This window comes from Numida meleagris, chromosome 2, assembly GCF_002078875.1.
Source record: "Numida meleagris isolate 19003 breed g44 Domestic line chromosome 2, NumMel1.0, whole genome shotgun sequence".
Classification (NCBI taxonomy): Eukaryota; Metazoa; Chordata; class Aves; order Galliformes; family Numididae; genus Numida; species Numida meleagris.
Window position 1 is genome coordinate 40,989,062 of NC_034410.1, and position 21,455 is coordinate 41,010,516.

The following is a 21,455-nucleotide window of genomic DNA, read 5'->3' on the forward strand; positions in this document are numbered from 1 at the left end:
CCTGTACAGAATTTCAAAATAACACCTCATACATGCTTTCTGGAGCACCTGAATGCATTCGACTACCATTCTACAAAGCACTGATTTCTGGTCATCCTTTTACAAGAGACATGTTATTTTCTTTAGTGTCTGCCCCAGAGACTGAGTTAGTGTGTCATTAAACTGGTAAACTATGTATCTGTTCTCCTTTTTGCTGTTTGATTCTTCCTCTGTATGAACTGGCAGGAACCTGTTGGCTCGGGAGAATAAAGTCTCCATAGAATCAGCCGCACTGTGTTGACATTTTTCTGTGCTGCAATAAACAAAACTGTCAATGTTTAAAATCATTTAAATGCAATTGTCAGTGCCTCATTGCCTTTCCTAGCATAAATTGAATAGAAATGTCAAACTGAGAAGTCTGATGATTGTCTCAGACTCAATATGTCAAAATGTACACGTGTGAACTGTCAGAGCTGTTCATAACTCAGTTGGATGATAACCGTCCACTTTAGCTTGACCTATGGCAAATGAGTTTTGAGGCTGGTGCAAACTGTTTTAAAGAGCTGTGGTGCCTGCAGTAGGTTACAAATACTCTGGTGCACTGAACTGACTTACAGTAATTACAAACCAAATGGCAGCGGTAATCCTTTATGTCTCCTTATTTATCCCTGGTCATCCAGTTGTGCAGTGGATGATGAATTTCAGAATTTCAGAGTCCCATCTAACCAAAATCCTTAGAGAGTGTAGTTACAATGACTATAATTTACTTGTATTTTTTTCATGGAGAAATATGTATGGCTTTAGAGGTAGAAAGAAGTATATGTTTTGTAGATTAATGGTAAATACCAAACTCTTTTCCTTCCTTGATACGCATCACGAGGGCATTTTGACAATTAACTATACCTGTCTGAACAGTAGCCTATGTGTAATGCTAGCAATCAGCTAAGAGGCACTTCATAAGGCTTGGTATGTATCACTCTGTCAATTTGAATTCCATGGGCATCCTTCTTTCCACTTTTTTCTTGGAATTTGTTTCAGAGCACAATCAAAGCTCTGCTGTTCATTACGTTCAGCATTAGCTAATTTGGCTTTTGGCAACTCCTATTAAACTCTTTCCATAAATTGAGGTAAGGGTTGTGCCAAAACATTTCAGGATTATCTAATGGTTACACAGAGATGGGTGCATTATCATGCTGCTTTAAAGACTGTTAGGTTACTGCAGAATTAAATGTTAGCAAATACTTAAAAGCTCCAAGACAAATTTACACCTGCAGCATTTTTTCACATCTTTAGGATTGACTGCAGGAGGAAACAAATGTGAGAGAAGTTATGTGTTAGATCATTTCTGAAAGGTTCATTTGTGTACTTTGCGTTTTTATAGATTTTTTTAGGAAACTTTCCTCTTTTACCTCGGAGAAAATTGTGGAGGATTTTGTGCATCTAAATCTTCTCAAAAAAACTTATAAAACCAGATACTGCTTCAGTTCAGTAGTGACCAAATATGATGGATAGTAGCTGTGGTTGAAACGTGAATAAGAAATAATCTATAAATAAATAGAAAATTCGTGGTTTTGGAATTAATAGAATTAATAGAAAATATAGTGTTGCTGTAAGAGGAAAAATATTCATGACTACACAACTGATTGTATTTCTTGTGCTTTCAGCTTCACTAGCATGAGCATTGACTGAATGTAGTTACTTAACAGATTGCTACTGATGATTTATGTTGAGAGTTGTGTCTGGCTTAAATTCCTCCTAAGGCTTTCAAAGAATGGCACTGTGTTTCAGAAAGCATACTGGGTTGCTTTATTTATTTTCCAGCTGGGCTCTTGGAGCCTTGTAGAAAACAATATAAAAATCCATGAGGGCAGAAGACGCAATTCCCTGTTCATTAGCTCCTTCAGAAAGAGATGATGTGGATGATGTCTGAAATGTTACTTTTTTTTTTTTTTTTTAATTTTCCTGCTTTGCTTCACCTTTTTCTTTGGTTGTAATTTTCTGGGAACACAAAGGCATAAGGCCAAGACTGGTCTGGAAGGGGCTGTGTGTTAGTCCTGCTGGTGCAACGGGAACAAAACAAATGCTGGTTCCCAGGGTGTAGCTTCATATTTAATAAGTGACTGAAACATGTCTAAAACCTGTATGTCATGCCTGGTGTCTTTGTCAGCATAGATTTCTACTTGTAAGGTTTTCTGCACTAATTAAAACAGGTGGAGAAGTGTAAATGTATGGACGCTGTGCAAGGCAGCATTCATCTCTTAGAGAAGTTGAGTTTGGTATGCATCATGTGATAGCAGCCCTAAACAAATACAATATGCATTGTGATTCATCTGTTGAATATTAAGACCCAGATTCAACAAATTGCTCTATTTTTTTAATCTTGTACTTCTAAGCTTGTGACTAAATAAAGTTTTTCCATACATAAATGTATTTATGGATATGCTTAGAACAAAATACAAGCTTAAATACTCCATTAATCAAGGCTTGCTTTCACGAATGTGCTGGTATAGATGATAGGAGATGCTTGGTCTGGTCCTACTTGTCTAATGTTCTCCTCAGGCAGCTTCAGTGGTTCTTCTTGTGCATGTGTGTTCACCAAGTCACACGAAGTAGCGCTGCTGGAGGCTATAAACAGACAAGATAGTGCTCTCCCTGCTAAAGCCTCCTGCTGCCCCATGTTACGATCTGCTGTCCACCTGCATCCATCTTCAGTGCATTGCGATGGGGCAGGCTGAAACTCTCCTTGCAGGACTTAGGTGCGAGCACATGAGCGTTTTCTGTCCTGAGCATGTTCCAGATGAGAGCTGAGATGGATGTCAGTGTCAGACCTCGGGTGGCAGGAGGCATGAAGTCTGAGGCACGGAGACTACAATTTGGTCTTGGGATTTCCCCTGAGTTTTAGCAGTGAGGAAGAGAAAGCTTATTCTCGTGACAGTGCAGGCTGGATGGGTTATACTTGTTTAGGGATAAAAAGGAGAAGCATGCAAATCAGGACAGGTGTTTGGGTTGTAAATATGTGCATGTGGATTGCCTGTGTTGGGGAAGACAGCCTCAAACTGAATGGGAGATGTGGAGAGGCCTTGAAATAGGACAAGCATGTGAAATAGCTTCCTTTTTTCTCATCCTCACCTCCCAAGGTTTTGGACACTTTTGTGGATAAAACAAAACTGGAAGGTGATAGCGATGGGATTTTTGTTGTGTTTTTTGTAGGGTCAGATTCTATTTACATTTCATAAAAATTCCATAATATATGCAACGTGAGGTTTTAAAAGCAGCAGAAGAAAGGCCCCTCCTCAAGTCCCTTGGCTGTGATTATTCTGCCCCGTTAGGGAGCTTCTAGTGAAGCCAGTTCAGTCTAAGAGTGGGAAGGAAAGTTCGTTCAAGCTTTCTCTTTATGTATATTGCAGAAATACGTTCTTGTAAATTTATTTTATTGCTTTTAAAAATAATTTCATTTAATAGGATTTCCTGTACTTCATGGAAATTTTTCTTTGCCTGTATTGCTCCATTGACGGAATTATTTCCCCCTCCCCTGTTTTTCCTACTCTCAGAAGGATACGAGAACCTCACAGCTAAACACCATTGCCACAAAACAAGAGGAGTTTATCCTTTGGTCTGTTTTCTGTCTTTGATCTTGGCTTATTTTAACGTCAGAATACTGTGATCCAGAGTGCTAGCAAAGACTAATGATTTCCTTGCATTCAGCTCTGACAATAACACGATCCTACAGTGATACTTGCTTTTACATTTTGCTTATACCAGTGGAGAACTGAGGCTGAAAGTGATGTTGGTTCTCATATAGCATGCCTTATCTATGTAGAGTGAGTAATCAGTGACCATCTTGTTTCTTAGTACGTACTGGCTGTAGACAGGACTGTGTCTAGATTTCTGATTTTATTTCATTTTTGGGAGTAAATTTTACATTCTAAAAAAAAGGTTTTGTTACAAAATTTTATAAAAGTATTTCCCAGCTGACATTTGGCACGATCTGCATTGACTAACCACCCATGCAGCTACTGCTTTTTTTCTGTTCCCTTTAATTTTTCCTTTTTTTCCTCCTCCAGTTGAGTAGATTTTGACAGGAATCGCTGCAGTCAGACTACTGTAGAAATCAAATCAGCTCTTCAAAGTTCCATGAATTTAACCCTAATTTGCATTTTCTGTTTTAAAAGAGAGAAGGTTGGGGATACATTGCTGCAAAACACAGCTGCTGCTTCTCCTCTTGTCAGTAGCTGTGCAGAACAGAATAGTTCCTCCAGCTCTGGAAGCACCTGGCACAAGACCACAGAGAGTTCGATGGCACCGAGTTTTCCAAGAGGGAGAGACTCGTTGCTGTTTCTCTCTGTGCCCATTTGGCAGATTGCAAAATGGAGGGGGTGGGGCAGACTTTGCTGCTGGCATCAGGGAGCTTACAGCTTGTGTTAATGTTATCCTGGGTTTTGCTCATAGTGAAATAGTCCTCTTGAAATTGTTATGAAGGGCATGTTCTTGGAAGCAGCATTAATTTCTGATGGCTGCAGTGAGAAATGGTAGTTGGCTTTGTAACCTGGCTTAAAAAGATGCCAAAATCAGCTCTGTGAAGAGATTTTAATATTGGATGGATACATTTACACTAATTGTGTAACAACTTTGGATAAAATAGTGTTTTCTTCCTATAAGACATTCATACTAGTGTCAACGTAACGTTGTGCTATGAAGGATAATTTCACTGTCTGTTGTGGTGATTTATTCTGTTCATGTAAGGCATTTTTTCTTTAAAAGCAGATGGCTCCTTTTCCTGATCTGATTTACGGGAATTATAGTACAACAGCATTAAGAAACCAGTACAAAATAGGAATGATAAAATGAATACAACTGCTCATCTCCCTACTTTTTCTTCAATTTCTCTTAAATAACTACTTGCATTTCCTCTGTCAGATGGCAATTCCAAAATGTAATATAAACTGCTAATAAAATTAGATACATTTTCTCTTCAAGAGATTGTATGAGTTCCGATGACCAACATTCATCATTTCTGCCAGTCGCCTTTCCAATTTTATTAATATTACTGCTACTTTGTAAGTAGGAACAGCAGGAGACATTTTGGTAATCCATGTATTTCTTAAAGATGTTACCAAACAACAGCTGTTGCTGTCTACTAAGTCCTCCACATTTGCTGACGTCACAGCCTTACACACTAAGGCATCCCACTTGGTTCTGAGCAGTTTATAACTAATAGAGCTTTGTCCATCTAATCCAGTCATCTGGAGGGCATAGGGCAAGCAAAAATAATGACTTTTCCCCATTTATATTACGACTCTCTACCAGTCTCTGGCTTGAAGGCTCTCTGAATTGAAAGTTCTGCTTTTATGTTTAGGGCTGTGTCCATCTGTTTAAAGGCTATCAGTTGTGCTAGAACGGAAATTGACTTTTCTGGCAGGGAGTGTCAAAGGCAATCTTCACTGCATGCAGATAACAGGTATATTGCCCAAACAAAACAAACAGACACACCAAAAAAGCTTTGGAGTACTGCTTTACTGGGCCTTGTTCAGTAGATAACACAGTAATGCTCTTCATATGCTGAAGTAGTTAGAAACACATTTGCTCTCCCATTTAAAAAAAAAAAAGTTTTTGAGGGTTATCTGCAGCATTTTTGTTGGGACACCATTAAGCTGAGTGGGAAAAGAAAACTATGCAAGTAGAAGAATGCTTTACTGTTGGCATGGCATTTTAAATAATATGGTATTATACATCGCATTACACAGCAGACACTTTAAATGCTTCATTAACCTCCTAATCTGTGTTCAGGTTCTCATTGATGATGTATTACTGTCCTGTGTATATAAATATATTATACACATGTATATAAATCACTATGTGCTGTGTGCTATAATTCAGTTTCTGTGCACCAATAAGATGTTTAAAGAGCTACCGGTTTTACTGGAATAACAAATACACAATTAAATTAGAAGCTTAGAGAACAGAGTGAAAATAGGATTTCTATGAAAATAAACTGAACAATGTATGTTCATATTCAAATTTTGAATGAATGTTAATAGAAAAAATATGGAGTACCTGAGGCTAAATATGGTTATAGCATTTTATCTATGTACTTGCCACGATAAATGTTTTTACATTTATTGTTAACACTGCAAAAGATATGCTCTTCAAGCTTCAAACTCTATAGAATAATATTTTTTCTTTTTTCCAGCACTTGCTACTAGCCATAAAGTTTGTCATGGCATTTGTAATTCCTGATAAACCAAGAGAGATCCAGATAAAGCTGGCCAAATTGGAATTTGAATCTCTAGAGGCTCTCAAACAACAGGTAAGAGCTACTGACTTATGTAGCAGTGAAAAGCTTTGGCCTGAAGGAAAGATAAGTTAGAGAGATTTTGCTTTAGTTTTAGTTGAATAAATACATAGATCCTGGGATGCTGAGACTCCTTGAATGCTGTGTTAAGCATATCCTTTGTGTGCTCCAGGTGCTGCTGCGTAACCTCTATTCTGTGGTATTTGTGTAGAACTGGATTGTCTGCGGTAGCAACTTGTGACAAAATGATCTCTTAGTTCTGGACAAACCAAGTCTGAAAACAATGCACTGCCTTTTCTAGCTATAAAAACCCAATTCTCATGTGGTGGTAGAACATCACTATTGAGGTCAGCAATGTCTTCCATAATCAGGCATAACAAATAAAATTCAGATTACAGTTGAATCTAATGCTTGATAGTTTTCTTTTGCCTTTTTCTAGTACTTCGGTGTGAGGTTTCCAGGAGCCTAGTCATGGATCTCCTGTGCTTTTTAGATGATATTAAAAGGAGCAGGGCTACAATTTGATTTCAGTTGTTCCTTCTCTGATTGCATTTTGTAAGCAGGCAAAACTAGGTCATCCACAGGAACCTTAAGCTCAAGTGAAGACAGTCACCTTTGATTATGACATTCCAACTGGAATATATACTGAGTTTCTTTCAACATGAGTATGTATGTTAGCAGTCAGGACTTAATCTGAATTTCAGTAAGAACCAGAAGCCTGGCAGTTTTCATCTAATACTTTCAGTCTTCTTGCAGAATTCAGGAAGAATATTGGCTGGTTTTTAGGTGCCTTGGTAGGTACCTTAAACACACACAAAAAAATCAACAAACAGAAAAAACTGTTCAAAACAACAGATACAGAAGTCTAGGGCAAATGTGTTGTGGTATCATGTTGTAGAGAAGCTGGTTTATATGCTTCTATGGAAATGTGCAACACTCTTAATGCTATCCAGACATGCCTATCATCGTGTTTTACCATATAAGCTTTACATTAAGAGTGATCTGTTTTTTTTTTTTAAAGCTTTTAGACTACCACTGTCTTGGGTTATAGCTATTAGAAGGATGCTAACACTATCAGACTGTAAATCTCTAAGATGCCAAAATAGATTATTAAACTCTAGATATAGTGTTTGGAGAGAGAACCTCATACAGCTGCTTTGAGCTGCTGCCTTGTTTATGTTTGGGATCCTTAGCTTTAGGCAGGGTGAACACTTTCACATTTTCATTAATGCTAAGATAATTGCTTTCTAACCTGGTGCAGTTGAGCTGTAACTATTCCGTGTTCAAATCCATATGAAGACTGAGTAAGTGTCTCTTTGAAAAGGATTTCAGGGAGTACAGTGTTCCAGCTCATTAATAGAGACTAATGATAATCATTAAAGCTTGTTAAAACCTAAATGATGAAAAATGACGTAATTCAAAAACAACAAACAACATCAACAACAAAACTCCAACATTTTATATTGGAATAAGAGCATTACTATTTTGGATTTCTTCTCAAAGTTTAGATAAGAGAGGTTTTTTGGAAGTTCTGAAATCCTTCTTTTATGTATTTCTAAATACAGTTTACGCTGAGACCGTTGAATAGTTTGTAATAATTTGATTTATTTTGAAAATACTTTGTGATGCTCTCAGTGTGTGTTCAGTGTCAGACCAAGTCCTTGAAACATTTTAATCCCAACTGGGGAATGTGCTCCATCTGTGGACTTTATTTCAGATTTCCCACTTGTTCATCAGACTGGTTATACTTTTTTGGGGGGGTGGGAAGGGGAGGGAAGGGGCAAGGCAAAGAATAAACTTAATGTGAGCTCTTTAACGGTGGATTTAGAAGAATATGGTGTGAGATTGTTGGAAGAGGAGCAGGAGCAATCCTGATCCCAATCCCTAAGATTGTCTGCTTTTTTTTGTCACCTGGAAGGAAGCTTCAATGCTGAGCAATAAGAAATGGATGCTGTCGGCTACTAGGGTGAACATCATAATCCCTCATAAAGAAGTAGCTAACTCAAAAGCAGGGTGAGCTGCGCAAGACCCTTTTCCTGTGCTTTACTGGAGTACTCAGCTCTGTTGCATCTATTTCTTGCAAGAGCGGTAGCATGCTATGTTATTTGGTTTAATTCCTGTTTTAAGGAAGAAACCAAGTACAGGTGTGCTGCAAGCTGCAAGAGAATGCTGGGTTGATTTTTGTATGGTTCAGGAATGACCATGTTTGCAGGGTGAGTCCCAGTGCTGTAAAACTAGCATGAGAACACTGCAGCTGGCATTTCTGGGGCAATGTTCTAGTAACATTTAAAGCTACATGGATAAGCATTTTGGCTTCTGGACAGGTCGAAGTTTAATGAATAGACAGAAGAGTTCAGTGTACCCAGGCAAACCAAATGAGAAGTAAATTGAGGCAAAATAGTTGTTTGTGTTACTTTCACGCTCTGTTACTTTCTGAGCATGAAATACATAAAGAACTCAAAAATGTTTTTTTTATATTGCTATTTTTCAGGAAAAATAACATTTTAAATAGTGAAGAATAGCGTATCTTTTCACAAAGTGCAGCTGCTACTCGGTGTTGGTTCTGAAAGCTTTTTCATGCAGCATTTTCCATGGTGATCATACCACCTGTTTACAAGTGCTTAATATTGTAGCGTGTTCTGAATCTCCCCAGGCAGTTACTTCAGTGCTTTAGAATGTGTTTGTATGTCAGTAGTGCTCCTTAATGATTTCCAGCAGAATAACAACATTTCCAAATCAACGGTAGGTGTGACGTTGACTAGGATTTCTTCAGCAATGTCATCCCTTTCCTGAAAGTGAGACTGGTTGTCTCAGTCCCCTTTTCAGGAAATACAAGATCTGGAAAAAGCTGTGACTGATCACAGCATCATCTCTGATGACCAGAGGCTTTTTCAGAGCATGATAGTGCATTAACTAGCTTTTTTGTTTGAAAGGAGCATTGAGCGAATGATAGGGAGCCTGCTGTCCATTTGCCTAGGTGCAGTCATATGGAACGCTTTAGGTTTTTCACCCCACTTCTACAGGTATTCTGGCATGTAAAAGTTACTATTCTTTCCAGTAAAAATCTGCTGATTCACACAATCTCAGTGCTTTACCTTTGCAATTCTCTGCACTGTGGCAGCTCTAATAACTGCTGAGCGTTCTTGTTGTTGACAGCAGTGGCTAGACCTTACTGTTTCCCCTGGGAAAGGTTCACACTAGTACTAATCACATCTTTTCTCAAGGGAATACACCGAGTTTGAAAATGCTGGCCTCTCTGGCCACTGGCCTGTGCTTAAGCTTCTCTGAGAACAACTTGCTGTAGCTTGGAACAAACCACAGAAATACCACTGACTTAGGTGTTCCCCAGTGCCGAAGACCCTTATGCTTGCCTGTTTTACCTCTTCAAGAAGCTGTTCTGGCAGAGGTTTTCCACTTACTAGATAGTCATGTGTCTCAGAATGTGGCTGTGATGGGCCAACAGAGCTGCTTGAACTGGCAGCAAGCCATGGAAATGTCCTTTTTTTTCTGGGAGGAGGAGAATGGGAACCATTTTTACGGCTTAACACTGGGAGAGCATGAGTTGTGAGCACTAAACATCCTGCTATTTTATCTTGCAAAATGGAACTGAAGGCAGTTTTTGTAAGGCAGCAACAAACTCAATGGATTACTGCCTCGTTCAGTGTTATAGTTACTGGAATTAGAGGGCTCAGAAAAGGATGATCTGTAGCTTCAGGACTGCCCTTAAAACATCGCTGATCCAAAAAGCAGAAGCTTGCTCTGTGCTTTTTGGCAACGCTGAGCAAACACAAGCAGTCAGTCAGGAGGAGAGGTGGCTGAAAAGAGTTCATTCAGCTTGTCAAGGGTTTGTAAGAAAGCTTGTCAGAAAGCCTGGTGAAGCTTCAGCTAAAATGGTGGATTTGATAGATTTATGTTAAAACAGAACAGGATGAAATAAAACACCTGCTTTGTTTTTTGACCAAAAAAAAAAACCAACAAAACCACCCTTAAAATTGGTATATTTTGAAGAAATAGTCTCACTTTTTCCAGCAAAAATGTGGCTGCATTCTTTTAAAGGCTCTACAGGTGTTTGTGACCGGATGTAACTCGCAGTTGATATGAAAATAGAACTGTTACTAATAATCGTTGTTTGCTGGTTTTTGGGTGTTTTTTTTTTTAGAGCCCAAACTTGTTAATTTAACTTTGCAAATGCAATTTTTCCCTAGTGAGTAGCCAGAGTGCCTCCAAACATTTCTTAATGTACCATTTGCATGTGTTTGATAGCTGCAGGAGTATAATGCAAATGTAATGCAAGATTAATTATATTTTCATACACAGCTTTTTAAACATAGGGAGACATGCACCCTGTAGGAGTTTAAGCTGTATTCACACATAATTTTGCTAATATATGTATTTTAAGTATCAGTAACTTAATGCTGGTCCTTTCTTTGGAAAATGCTTTTAATATCAAAGTGTCAACAAAACCAAAATAAACGGTGGTCCTTAAAAGAGAATAATACAAAATCAAAAGCCCATTATTAAGACACCAAGTCTTTCCTAGTTTGGAGCTTCTCCAGCTTCATAGAAGTTGTAATTTTCTTTTCCAGCAATCCCTTCATCCTCTGTGAGTGTTTCCAAGGGTGAAACTGTCCATTTGGTTCCGTAACAGTTAAGTCACTCTGGAAAGATGGCTTGCTTGAGCTTTTTCAAATCTGAGCTAGAGCCTGGTGCTGGAATGAATATCAGTCACTTTAGATATCTCTTTTTGCCTGACAGCCCAGATCACTGACAAGGTGTGATCTCAACAGGGAAACCTGGAGTAAGGGGATAGGATAAATCTAGGTTAAAATTGTTCCTGCTGAAAGCCTGGTGTAACTGCAGTGTTCTTATAGCTTCAGAACCCAGAGGGGTTCCCAATTAAGTATGAACTGGTTTGAATACAAGGGAAGTGGTTTTCGCGTTTTCTGTACAAATGAGAGTAAAGTGCATGGTGAGATTTGATTTCAAGAAGTCTGTTAACCAGCTTTCAAAAGGACGTTCATGTGTCTGCATTTAGAGGCTTTTCAGTAATGGTTGCACCGTATATTGAGAAGGTGAAGGAACAGAGCAAGAGACAAAACAAAAACCTCTTGTTAAAATTTCAGATTTTCTTTTTGAGACTAGCTGGAGAGCAGTACACAGAATTCCTTAAAGAGAGGGGGGGAAGGTAAATGTTGATGTGTTGCTAGGGATGGCACTTGCTCTATGACAGTCTTTGCACATGCTGTACAGACTGATCATGGTAGCTCTAAGATCAAGTTTCAAATATGATGCACGTTGCCTACTGTCGACGGTTTACGGGCGTTAGGCCCGATTCCGTGACAAAGGGGACGGGGGACCCAAGGGCCCACGTCCCGGGAAAAGGGGAAAAGGGTAGGGAGATGGCCCTGAGAGCAAAGAACAGCGGCAACAATCTGAGGAGAAACAAACTAATTTACTAAATAAGATATCGGAATGCAAAACAACACACTATAATACAATATAATTACAATTTAAGCTGATAAATCCAATACAGAGAGAGAGAATGTCCCAAAATCAAGGTAGGCCTTACTCTACTACCGACGATAAGACGGCTGGAGAGCGAGGTGCTGCCAAGACGAGAGACGGCGGAAAAAGGGACGAGGTCTCGTGATCTGCAAGTTTTTATACTGCGAGCTTCTATCTTTTCCCTCCGGCTGGAAAATGGTAACAAAGGAGCAAAGTGCCGTGGGGACTGTAGTAGTCCTTCTCTTCTGAGAACTAGGTATGTCCACTACATGATGTTATGATGTGGAATACCAATAACCGAAAATCACAAAACCATGACACCTACGCAGCCATTGGGTTTTTATTTATTTTGAACACTGGGTACCTCTATGCTTGCTGGTGGGACCTTTAATATTTATAGTTTTGTTGCCTGAAAAATAGCACTCTGATCTGTACCTGCCGCATCACTGCGATCGCTAATAGGCATGCCAAGTAGGCAAGTCTTTGCTATGTATGCATTGACTTTTTTTCCTGAAATGGAATGTAATTTCTCATCTGAATAGCATAAGAAGAATAGCATTATGTTTTATGTGTAAATTTTGTTTTGATTGCATAATCCCCATGAATAAGAAGTTATATATATATGACTAAAGTAGCGCTTTTTTTTTGTATGTTTGAGCGGTCCTTTTGCAGATATTTTTCAGACTTTCAATGTGGGATACTTTGTAAAGGTGTTTAAATGGACCATTGCTTCTCTCACCTTCTGGTATCTAATTCTGTACCTTCCCCCAGCACTGAGAGATTATATAGTTGAAAATACATGGAGAGAGGTGATTTTCAGATGACAAGATAAAGGTGAGCAGTTATGTTCATTCTGTATTTCCCCATCTTGCAATTTATTTTGTTGGCATAAGCATGCAGGTTAAAGGGGTGCTATGTTTGAACAGATAGGCCATAGCTTTTTTAATTTTCCCATACACGCGCAAATAAACCAGGTATAAACAGTATCAAGTACATTAAACCTTACCTTTCATCTAGTTGAGGATAGGTAGAGTTGTTGCTTGCTCTTCTCCAATGCTAGACAAAAAAAAAAGGTAGTGTTGCAAGAGCTCTCAGGCTTTGAAAGCCTCTGGTTCTTGAGGTGTCCTGCTGGGACCCCTGCCTGCTAGACCATGCAAAGGATTGACTCTTAGTCAAATTACTGTCTTGTAGGAGCTACTCAGGTCCCATAGCTGAGTAACATACTGCATTAGGGTTTTGGCTTGGTTTGGGGTTCAACTTCCTTGAGAAAAGCGTAGTGTGGCCCAGTGACTGTTATTAGAGTTTGCATGCATTCATTTATAAAGGAGGTACACATTTGTATCTGTGAATGCTAGACCAGATTAGAAATAGAGTGCATGAAGAATTGCTGTATTAAGGAGAAAGCAAACATTTATCAGAGATGGCGTGCTGTATCTACCTGCAGCTACAGATGCATAGGAAAGAACAGGAAAACATGGCAAGCAGATGTGCATCTTCCTAAAAGTCTCCAGCCTTCCAGTGATCTTGAATTCTAATTTTCTGTGCCTAATTCAGTTCCTTTGTACATAGGAATCTTCAGTGTTTTTCTGTTCCATGATGTTGTTCTTTCTCCTTTTGAACCATTTTTAGCTTTAGGATCCACAGTGTCCTTTGGCAAGAAATGCTACAACTCATTATTCTTGGTGTGAAGGACATGGGTTGATTATTTGCAGTTGACTTAACATATTTTAATCAGATTTGGTGGAAAAATTAGCTTTTTCATACGAGAGGAGATGTTTGGCTGAATTATCACTGAGGTCTTTTTTGGCTTCTGGAATCAGTTAATTTGAATTTCCATAATTTTTTAAAATGGGTTTTGTGAAAAATATTACTGCCTGATTTACTTTTAAGTTTTTAATGATGCTTGCAAATTTGCTTTAAAACAATTAATATAATCAAAACATCTGCTTCAGGGTTTTTGCTAACTCAGCCCCCCTTTTTTTCTGTGTATAAATGGCCAAATAATGTGAAGTGATTCAAAGAATCCTCTTGCTTGAAGACTGTATTACCATTCTGATAGCATGGTGGGAGCCAGGCAGATGACCAGATTTGGGAAAATCTGTCAGAAAGCCTGAGAAGTCTGAATTTTGATTTTTTTGGTTACAGTGAGATGAGATACACAGAAGTTGGTGGTGGTAGATCTCATGGCCTGTTTTGCCCGTATGCAGATTATGGTGCAGCATAACAAATGACCTTTAGCTTCCTTGTAGATCAGCAACAACAAAACCACCAAAAGAAGATGTTAAACTTGAAGTCATGTTAATCACATGGGACTGGGACACTTAAAAGTCCACCTTCCAAACTCTTGTAACTTTGTAGAAGAAGGAAATATTGTATCAATACTTTCTGCAAAATGCTTGTTACGTCTTTCCCTTTTGACCACTGTATTCCTTTATTCTCCTAGCAGATTCTTCACAGTCTCAGTAGGCGATCTTTGAAAAAATGCAACTGATTACAAGCAGCCACTCTTCCCTGGAATAGATGCATTTAGAAGTTTCCCTCTGCTCCTGTATCGTGTGCATAATGTTTACCAGAAAACATTAATCATAGTGGGTAGCTTTCAGGGCAGAACTATTGCACTAAGAGAAACATTTTGGTGTCTCTTTTAATGCCCAAAGCCTCTTAGCTTTTTTTAGGTTGAGTTATCTTGCATCCTCTGTCCAGTGTTTTTAGGCATGCTCCAGCAAAATAGTTTTTGTATTCTGCCAATGTAAATACAATGATAGCGGTGCAAAAGGAGGATGTTCTGTTGTAACAATGTGCTAAGAGTTAACACTTCTGTTCATCAGGATGTGTGATTTTAAATAATTTATGCTTTCAGTTTTCTGAAAAACTACTTTTACGTATTCTATTTTCTGAAAGCTGCAAAGAATTCTAAGCAAACATAGCTGATAAAATTAACCTTTGCGTGCTGTAAAAATGCTCTAGAAAAGCCAAATAGTACACATTCCTAAGAGCAAAGTATCTTGTGGGTTTGTTTTTTTTTTTTGCATTGATATCAGTCAGGAAGAATAATTTGTGACTTTGTAACGTTGCATGTATTTGCAGGGGTATATATGAAAATGTCTAAAAACTGGAGAACTCTCTCTTCCTGCTGTTAGCTGGCGCGATGCCATTAACATAGGCAGTCTAGGGAGGCCAGGGCTTGTTGGTGGGTTGTTTTTTAAGATATCTCCTTAAAAGGCAGGTAGTGCCAGGGCTGGAAAGCAGGAGCTGGCGAGTGGTCAGACATCCCGGAGACGCTGGGCTGTCAGCATGGGGAGGTTACATAAGGTGCATAAGGCCGTTACATAAGGGCTGCCTGGCACTCGGGTCACTGCTGCTCCTACGGGATGAGCTGCCGCTTGCCTGAAGCCAGCACACTGAGCACATGTGCATCTGAATTATTTCCACTGCAGGACCAGCAGCTTTACATGAGAGGTGCATATGTGTTCCAAAGAAATGAGTGACTTGTAAGAGGGCCAAAATCAGTCAAAATAACATTCGGTTAATTTCTTAAATGAACATCAGGTTAAGAGAGCAGCTCATCTATAAAATCTCATATTGCAGAGGAATCTTCTCTGTACTGTTTGAAATGGTGGGGAGTTTTTAGGCCCAGCCAAAAGGGACTGTTCTTTTCATACTGGTGTATTAAGCATTTCTTTGCTTTTAATTTGGTAAAAAGAATTGCAACTCGGTTTTTGTTAGCTTTCTTATACTGATAGCAAAATCTGAAGATTTAACTAGTATTCCATTGCAGGGAGGAGAATGGATATTTCTCTAGGGAAAAAAAGTAAAGGTGAGGAGAATCTGCTGAGGCCTTTTTTGTTTCATCATTGTTTAAGAGCAAGAGCAGAAGGTGTTTGATAATGAACATGACTCTTGATCTTTGGTCAGATAGCAGCAGCACCTTCTTGACAATGTGCCAGATCTAATTTCTTTTATAAGTTAAATGGCTGAGACCACTGTATTCACTAGCAATAGCAGGTAGCAGGTGATAGCTCTACAAGATGTTCTCTTCTCCTGGAACTATTGGAATGATTCAGTTCAGATTTGCAAAAAAGTTCTCCACCTCTGGCCCTGTCTCAAAATCTCTGAAAGGTCGGGGAGGTGGGATGTTCATGGCATGGGCTCTTTACAAGGAGCATTTCCACCCCAGTTTTGTGGAGCGCTGATGCATACAGAAGCATCATCCTCTCATATCTTCAGGTTCCAGAGGCCAAGCACTAATGGAGAGGTGGTAGTCACTTGCCAAACAGGTCAGAGCAGAATCCCTTCCTCTCTGTCCGGAAACACTTTACTTTGGACTTGGGGGAGTTCAATATCATGCTAAGCTGAAGCCTTTCTACTTGTCAAACATCAAACTAGATGAAATGCTTTTTTACTATGAGGACCTTTTGGATGTATCCTGCGATTAAGTCTTGAAACTCCTGAGCAAACAGGGATGTGCCTGGGGCTTGATTACCAGCTTGCAGCAACATTGCTCTGCCTGACGCTGCTTCACAGGACTGCATTCATGCAAGCATCATTGTGTCCAGCATGTAACAGTTGGGTTAATGCAGTCCACTGTCAGAGTTGGGGGCAGTACAGCTATAGTTCAGAATTTCTTGTCAGTGAAAAAAAGAAAAAATTGTATGCAGACCAACTTGCTAAGTAAAATGAAGGCAGCTCTGTCTGTTGGCAGTCTAATTTTAAAACCAACCTCCTTTGGAAAACACCTTTGGTCAGGCTGTTGGCTGGTGCTAGAGCAGTCACAGCTTCCCGTTAACTCCATGAAGAAACATTTTGCAGGAGTTTCTGCAGCCTGCTTCTCTCCTTTAGTGCCACGGAACTTACACATTTCTTAGTTTATGAGCAACCCCTTTTTGCTTTGTTAGCATAGTACAAGATGAGTTTTTTCCTCAAGGAAAAAACTTAAATCTGTTCTGACTTCTCGTATCTGGGATGATTGCCTTGTGAAACCAGCCCGCAGCCTCTGAGCTGTTTAAATAGAACATTTCTCGCACACCTCCAGTCCACATGATGGCTGATGGCTAGTCACTGGGAGTGAGAGCCCTGTGTATGATTGTTTGAGGAAAAGAAATAATTTACCTGCTGTAGTAAGTAGGGGGTTGTTCTTCAGGACATGTTGCCTGCAATTATCATATGATGCACCCTAATCCTTTGCCTCTTCAGCCGTGCAACTTTCTGATTCCTAATTGCTGAAGAAGTAGGCAACCGGTTGTTCCTTCTAGAGCTGGGACTGAAGAACAGCCATCCAACTGTAAAGTCCATCAAAAGCAAAATCCGTTCAATATTACTTAAAAAAAAAAAAAGCAAATAATGTTTCTTTGGTATTTAGTTTGTAGGTTAACAAGGGGCAGTCACATTTGCTTCGTGTTCTAGTTCTGTCATTGATCTGCTGGCAGACTGTTACTTTATCTGACAAAGAGTACATGATTATAAAATAAGTGTAGTTTATGGGGATTATTTGGTATTAAAATGGCCTCCTCCCCTTCCTGCTCTAATCTGTCAAATTTTGTACCAGTTCTGTCTTACTCTGTCTGTTGTACTTTATTCTGAAAGGGTTCTTGTCTTGATTCATTTTGGTGCGTGGACTCTTCCACTGTTCTCAGTTTTGCATTCCTTTGTTGTACTTAATGTTTATAACCTCCATGGGAAAGACACTGTCAGGCTGTAAGGCAGCGAGTTTCACGAACCTGATGTAATAAACATACTCTGCTGTGTTGCTGTTCACCCTGAACTCTAATCAGCTGCTAGGCATTTCTAGTCCCTGTAGAGTGAGTATTTTGAAAACATCCATTTATTTGCCACTATGAGTGTTCAATAGCTCTATGCACGGTGACAATGGAATTAATCCAGGAAAAGAAATGGTCTGAAAAAAGTCATTTAAGTACCCGTGCTAGACTTGCTCCACTAGGCAGTTTGTTTATATTGATTTTATTAGGATACAAACAAAGAACTAAGAAAGAAAAGAATCTATTCCAAATTGTGCTGCTCACTCATCATAATGCTCAGTATTTCAATAACATCTCACAGCCTCTCAAATGGATTAAATTGCATTTACTTTACCCTCATTATACACGCATTTTGGTTATAGCACTCAAAATACTCAGCTCTAGAGGCCTTCATTTCAATGAGAACAGAATGTTCTGGTTTGGAAAGAAAGCACAGTGAAAACAAAATTGAATGTTCAAACCTGAAATTGAAAGTTGAGGGAGGTGGAGGAGTGACAGGAAAGGTGGCTGCATATGGCACACCTTACAGGTGTGCCTTCATTTGTTTTTTAATTTTACACTGATACCAAAATCAAGCAATTACAGTTTCTTCACAGTAGAGAAACGGAGTGATTCCTGCCTTCATCTGCTGAAGTCTGTTAACTCTGAATTCTCTTGCGTCTATGTGATGTGCTTCATGTGTTTCCTAATATGCTGACTCCTGTGCACGTATACCTGTCCTTATCCACCTGCACGTGTGTATGGATGTGTATATAACCTTATGCCCTTTACTGTTATGTTTTGGTGATACTCAATCAACCTGTTAGTGACAATTTTGGTAGCAATTGTGATACTGAATCATTCTGCAGCTCTTTTATCGGAGTTCTATTTATTATTTCAGGCATTTTTTAAATATTCATTTTTCCCCCTCTGGGTATATATGCAATTTATGTCCTTGATGCTGCAAATGCTTATGTGGAAATAAAGTTATACCTGTATGGTAAAAGTTTATGTGGTTTGAAAGAAAGGCTAGGCTGGTCATGAGAAATTTTTTATATTTGAATCTGTTAAGCCCTGGAATATTTAAGTGGAGACCGTTTTAATTTCACTGACTGGGAATAGAGGATGCAGATGTGACAAGGCCAAGCCAGTAGATTTTTTTTTAACGGTTGAGTGGAAACCGCAGTTTCTGAAGCCTGGATGATGACTGATTGCCATGTGGTTGTGCTTTGTCACTACTTGACTCAAAAAAACAAAACAACCTACAGGAGTAGCATGAATCTGTAAACAGTGTGAGGGAGGATAATGTCATTTTCCAAACATGGCTCAGTAACAGCAGAAGCATCGTTGTACAGATGCAGTAAGCTTGATATTGTTATTGCTTTGAGAATGTGTGTGCTACTGGATAAAATCTTGCATTTTTGTACTCTCAGGATGCTAGCTGCTTTGCGATGGACAGTGTTTCTGTACTGTCTAAGGACAGTCGTGATGCCTGCTGTATACATGTGTACAGAACCTTGCCGTACACCCTGAATTGTTGAAGTCAGGTGCACAAATTCAGGACACTCTTGTTTGAGAGGAATAAAAATCATTTTAACAGTGCAAAACTGTTACAAGCATTTTGGAAAATATGTATTTATATAGCACTAGCATTTTACTAACATAGCAAAATTGAAAGTAAAATGTAAGTACTGTCTCTAGTAAAAGCAAATAAAGGAAAGAAAAATCCTCAGTGCTGTATGTGCACTGAAAATTATATAGGCATACTGGGAGGTTTAACTTTAGATGTGCTAGTTACCCCTGCTGACTAAGGAAGGTGAGCAGAAAGAGATTCCCCTGAAAGATAATTCTGCACAGGAATCTGACTTTGAGTTGCAAGTGATCTATGCCAAAACCTAGACCTCCTTTCTACGAACTGCGCACACAGAATCTGGAGGTGAGTCTGCCTTAAAGTGTGAACATCTTCACCAATAGGCACTAGCTAAGAACTTGGTCTGTAAGATAAATCCTGCTTGAAAATGAAAGCCCTTATATTTTGACCAAGTAAGGGACAAAATGAGATGTGTCATAGTTTATCGAAGGGTGAGTAATGAGGCTTATTAACACAAGGCTGAACTTGAGCTTCAGAAAATGTATAAACCCTATCAAAGATCCTGCTTGGTGGTGTCTCTTTGTGTCTTTTATTAAGCTGTATTTAAACAATGTGACTTAACTGAAATGGTTGAATGGAATGTGTTTAAGTGGTACTCCTCATCTTCTTACGTGTCCTTTTATCTAAACAAACACACACATGCTTAAAAATAGAGGGTAGGGGTTTTTGCTTATCCTGTTTGTGTTTGGTTGTGGGTTTTTTTTGTTTTTAATTATTTAATAAATGTCTTGGTTGAATTTAAAGAACACTAGGACCAAAGTGATTTTTATCTACGTATTTGATTGTTTGTAGCTAAAGGTCTTTCAGTTTTCACTACTTGCTGCTTCTATTATCCTAATCACCCTTTTACACAGAAGGGAGGTAGGTGATTGAGTTTCCTGCAGAGTTATAGTATGCGAGAATGGAGTTTACAAAGAGCGGCAGAAAAAAAACATTCTAGGTATGCTCTTGGAAGAATGGAACTGAGGAAACAGAACAATTATTATGAACAAACTCCTCTAGTTCTACTCATTAAAAAAAAAAAAGAAGAAAAAACTTTTGTACCTGTGATGGGTATAATATTAGCAGTTGGAAATTTGACTTCAAATTGACTGAATTCCTTTAAATGAAAAGGATACGGTAGTCTTTGTTTCCAAGGCAACACTCAGTCATCAACCTGTGGGCATGGAAGGTGCTTAAGTGTCAAAGCTTCAGTCAGCGTCTTACTAAAGATAAATTTTACATTCATTCAGAATATCTGGATAACTTTCATAATGCGGTGTACAGCTTTCAGTGCATCTTCACTCAGTTGTGAGAAACTCATTCCTAAAAAGTATATTCCCCACCCAACGTCAAACTACAGTTCATGCTGCATGTCTAACTTGTCATTCTACTACCAGACAAGATGTGATATCTATAGCTAAGATTATCTAATACTTTCTAATACGTTTAGGTACAATATAAGAAAGATAGCAAAAATTAGACTCCAGATGATGTAGTGAAAAATCAGGTATTTTGGCAGATCTAATTGCCTTTAGATCTAATGAGCAGCTTTCAGTCCCTCAGGAAGACACGGTCGTGATGACTCATGATGACTCACTCGTACCTGATCATGGTTTTATGCAATGCCCTTTGTACATCCAAAGTGATTTTTTTTTCAGTACACCTTACAGATGCTCATGAAGAGCTATTCGTGTTTATGTAGCAACATGAAAGAACCTGAGTTTTTGAGGGAAAGAGATGCTAGCAAAGATGGCATTTCTCTGACAAAGGGATGAGAAGAGTTGCTTCCCCATGTCATAATGGGTGAATGAAGACTAGATTACAAAAATTCTGAAAGTCAGAAGATGTTTAGTTTCATGCAAAGGAACAGGAAGACAAAGAGAATTATGATAAAGTTGAAGAGACAAATTGGAAAGGTTAACAATGACATATTTGTGGGATCTTACGGTTTGTTTTGTTGCTGTTTTTAACGTAGAGAGAAAGGGATGAATGCAGGTATTGGGCAGAAAAGATTCAACTACTATGGGGACCAAGGAATTTGCTGTTGGTACAGGTTACATGTTTGCGGATGATTCTTTGCTCTGTAGTTAGACATTTTATTTTATGAATGCACACGTTAAAACTCTTACACTTTTTTGTGATTTCTCTATCTCGTTTGTAAAGCAAACAGTGGATTTGGATAATAACGATACTGAGGCGTTACTATTAGGAAGAAGTGATTTACTGAATAATATAACTACTTCTGCAAAACCCGTGAGACAGAATTCTCAAATTACAGTTTCTAATTCCATAGAAGTATTAACTTGAAATT

The 21,455-nt window shown here is 38.8% G+C and overlaps 1 protein-coding gene across 1 annotated transcript in view; it reads left to right on the forward strand.

Moving 5' to 3' along the window:
* The window catches only part of ANO10 (anoctamin 10), a 115,839-nt gene that overhangs the window by 72,715 nt on the left and 21,669 nt on the right, over positions 1-21,455 (forward strand). The window contains exon 12 of the mRNA XM_021386321.1: positions 6,170-6,286. Within this exon, the coding sequence (XP_021241996.1) occupies positions 6,170-6,286 (117 nt within the window). The remainder of the gene's footprint in view (positions 1-6,169; positions 6,287-21,455) is intronic.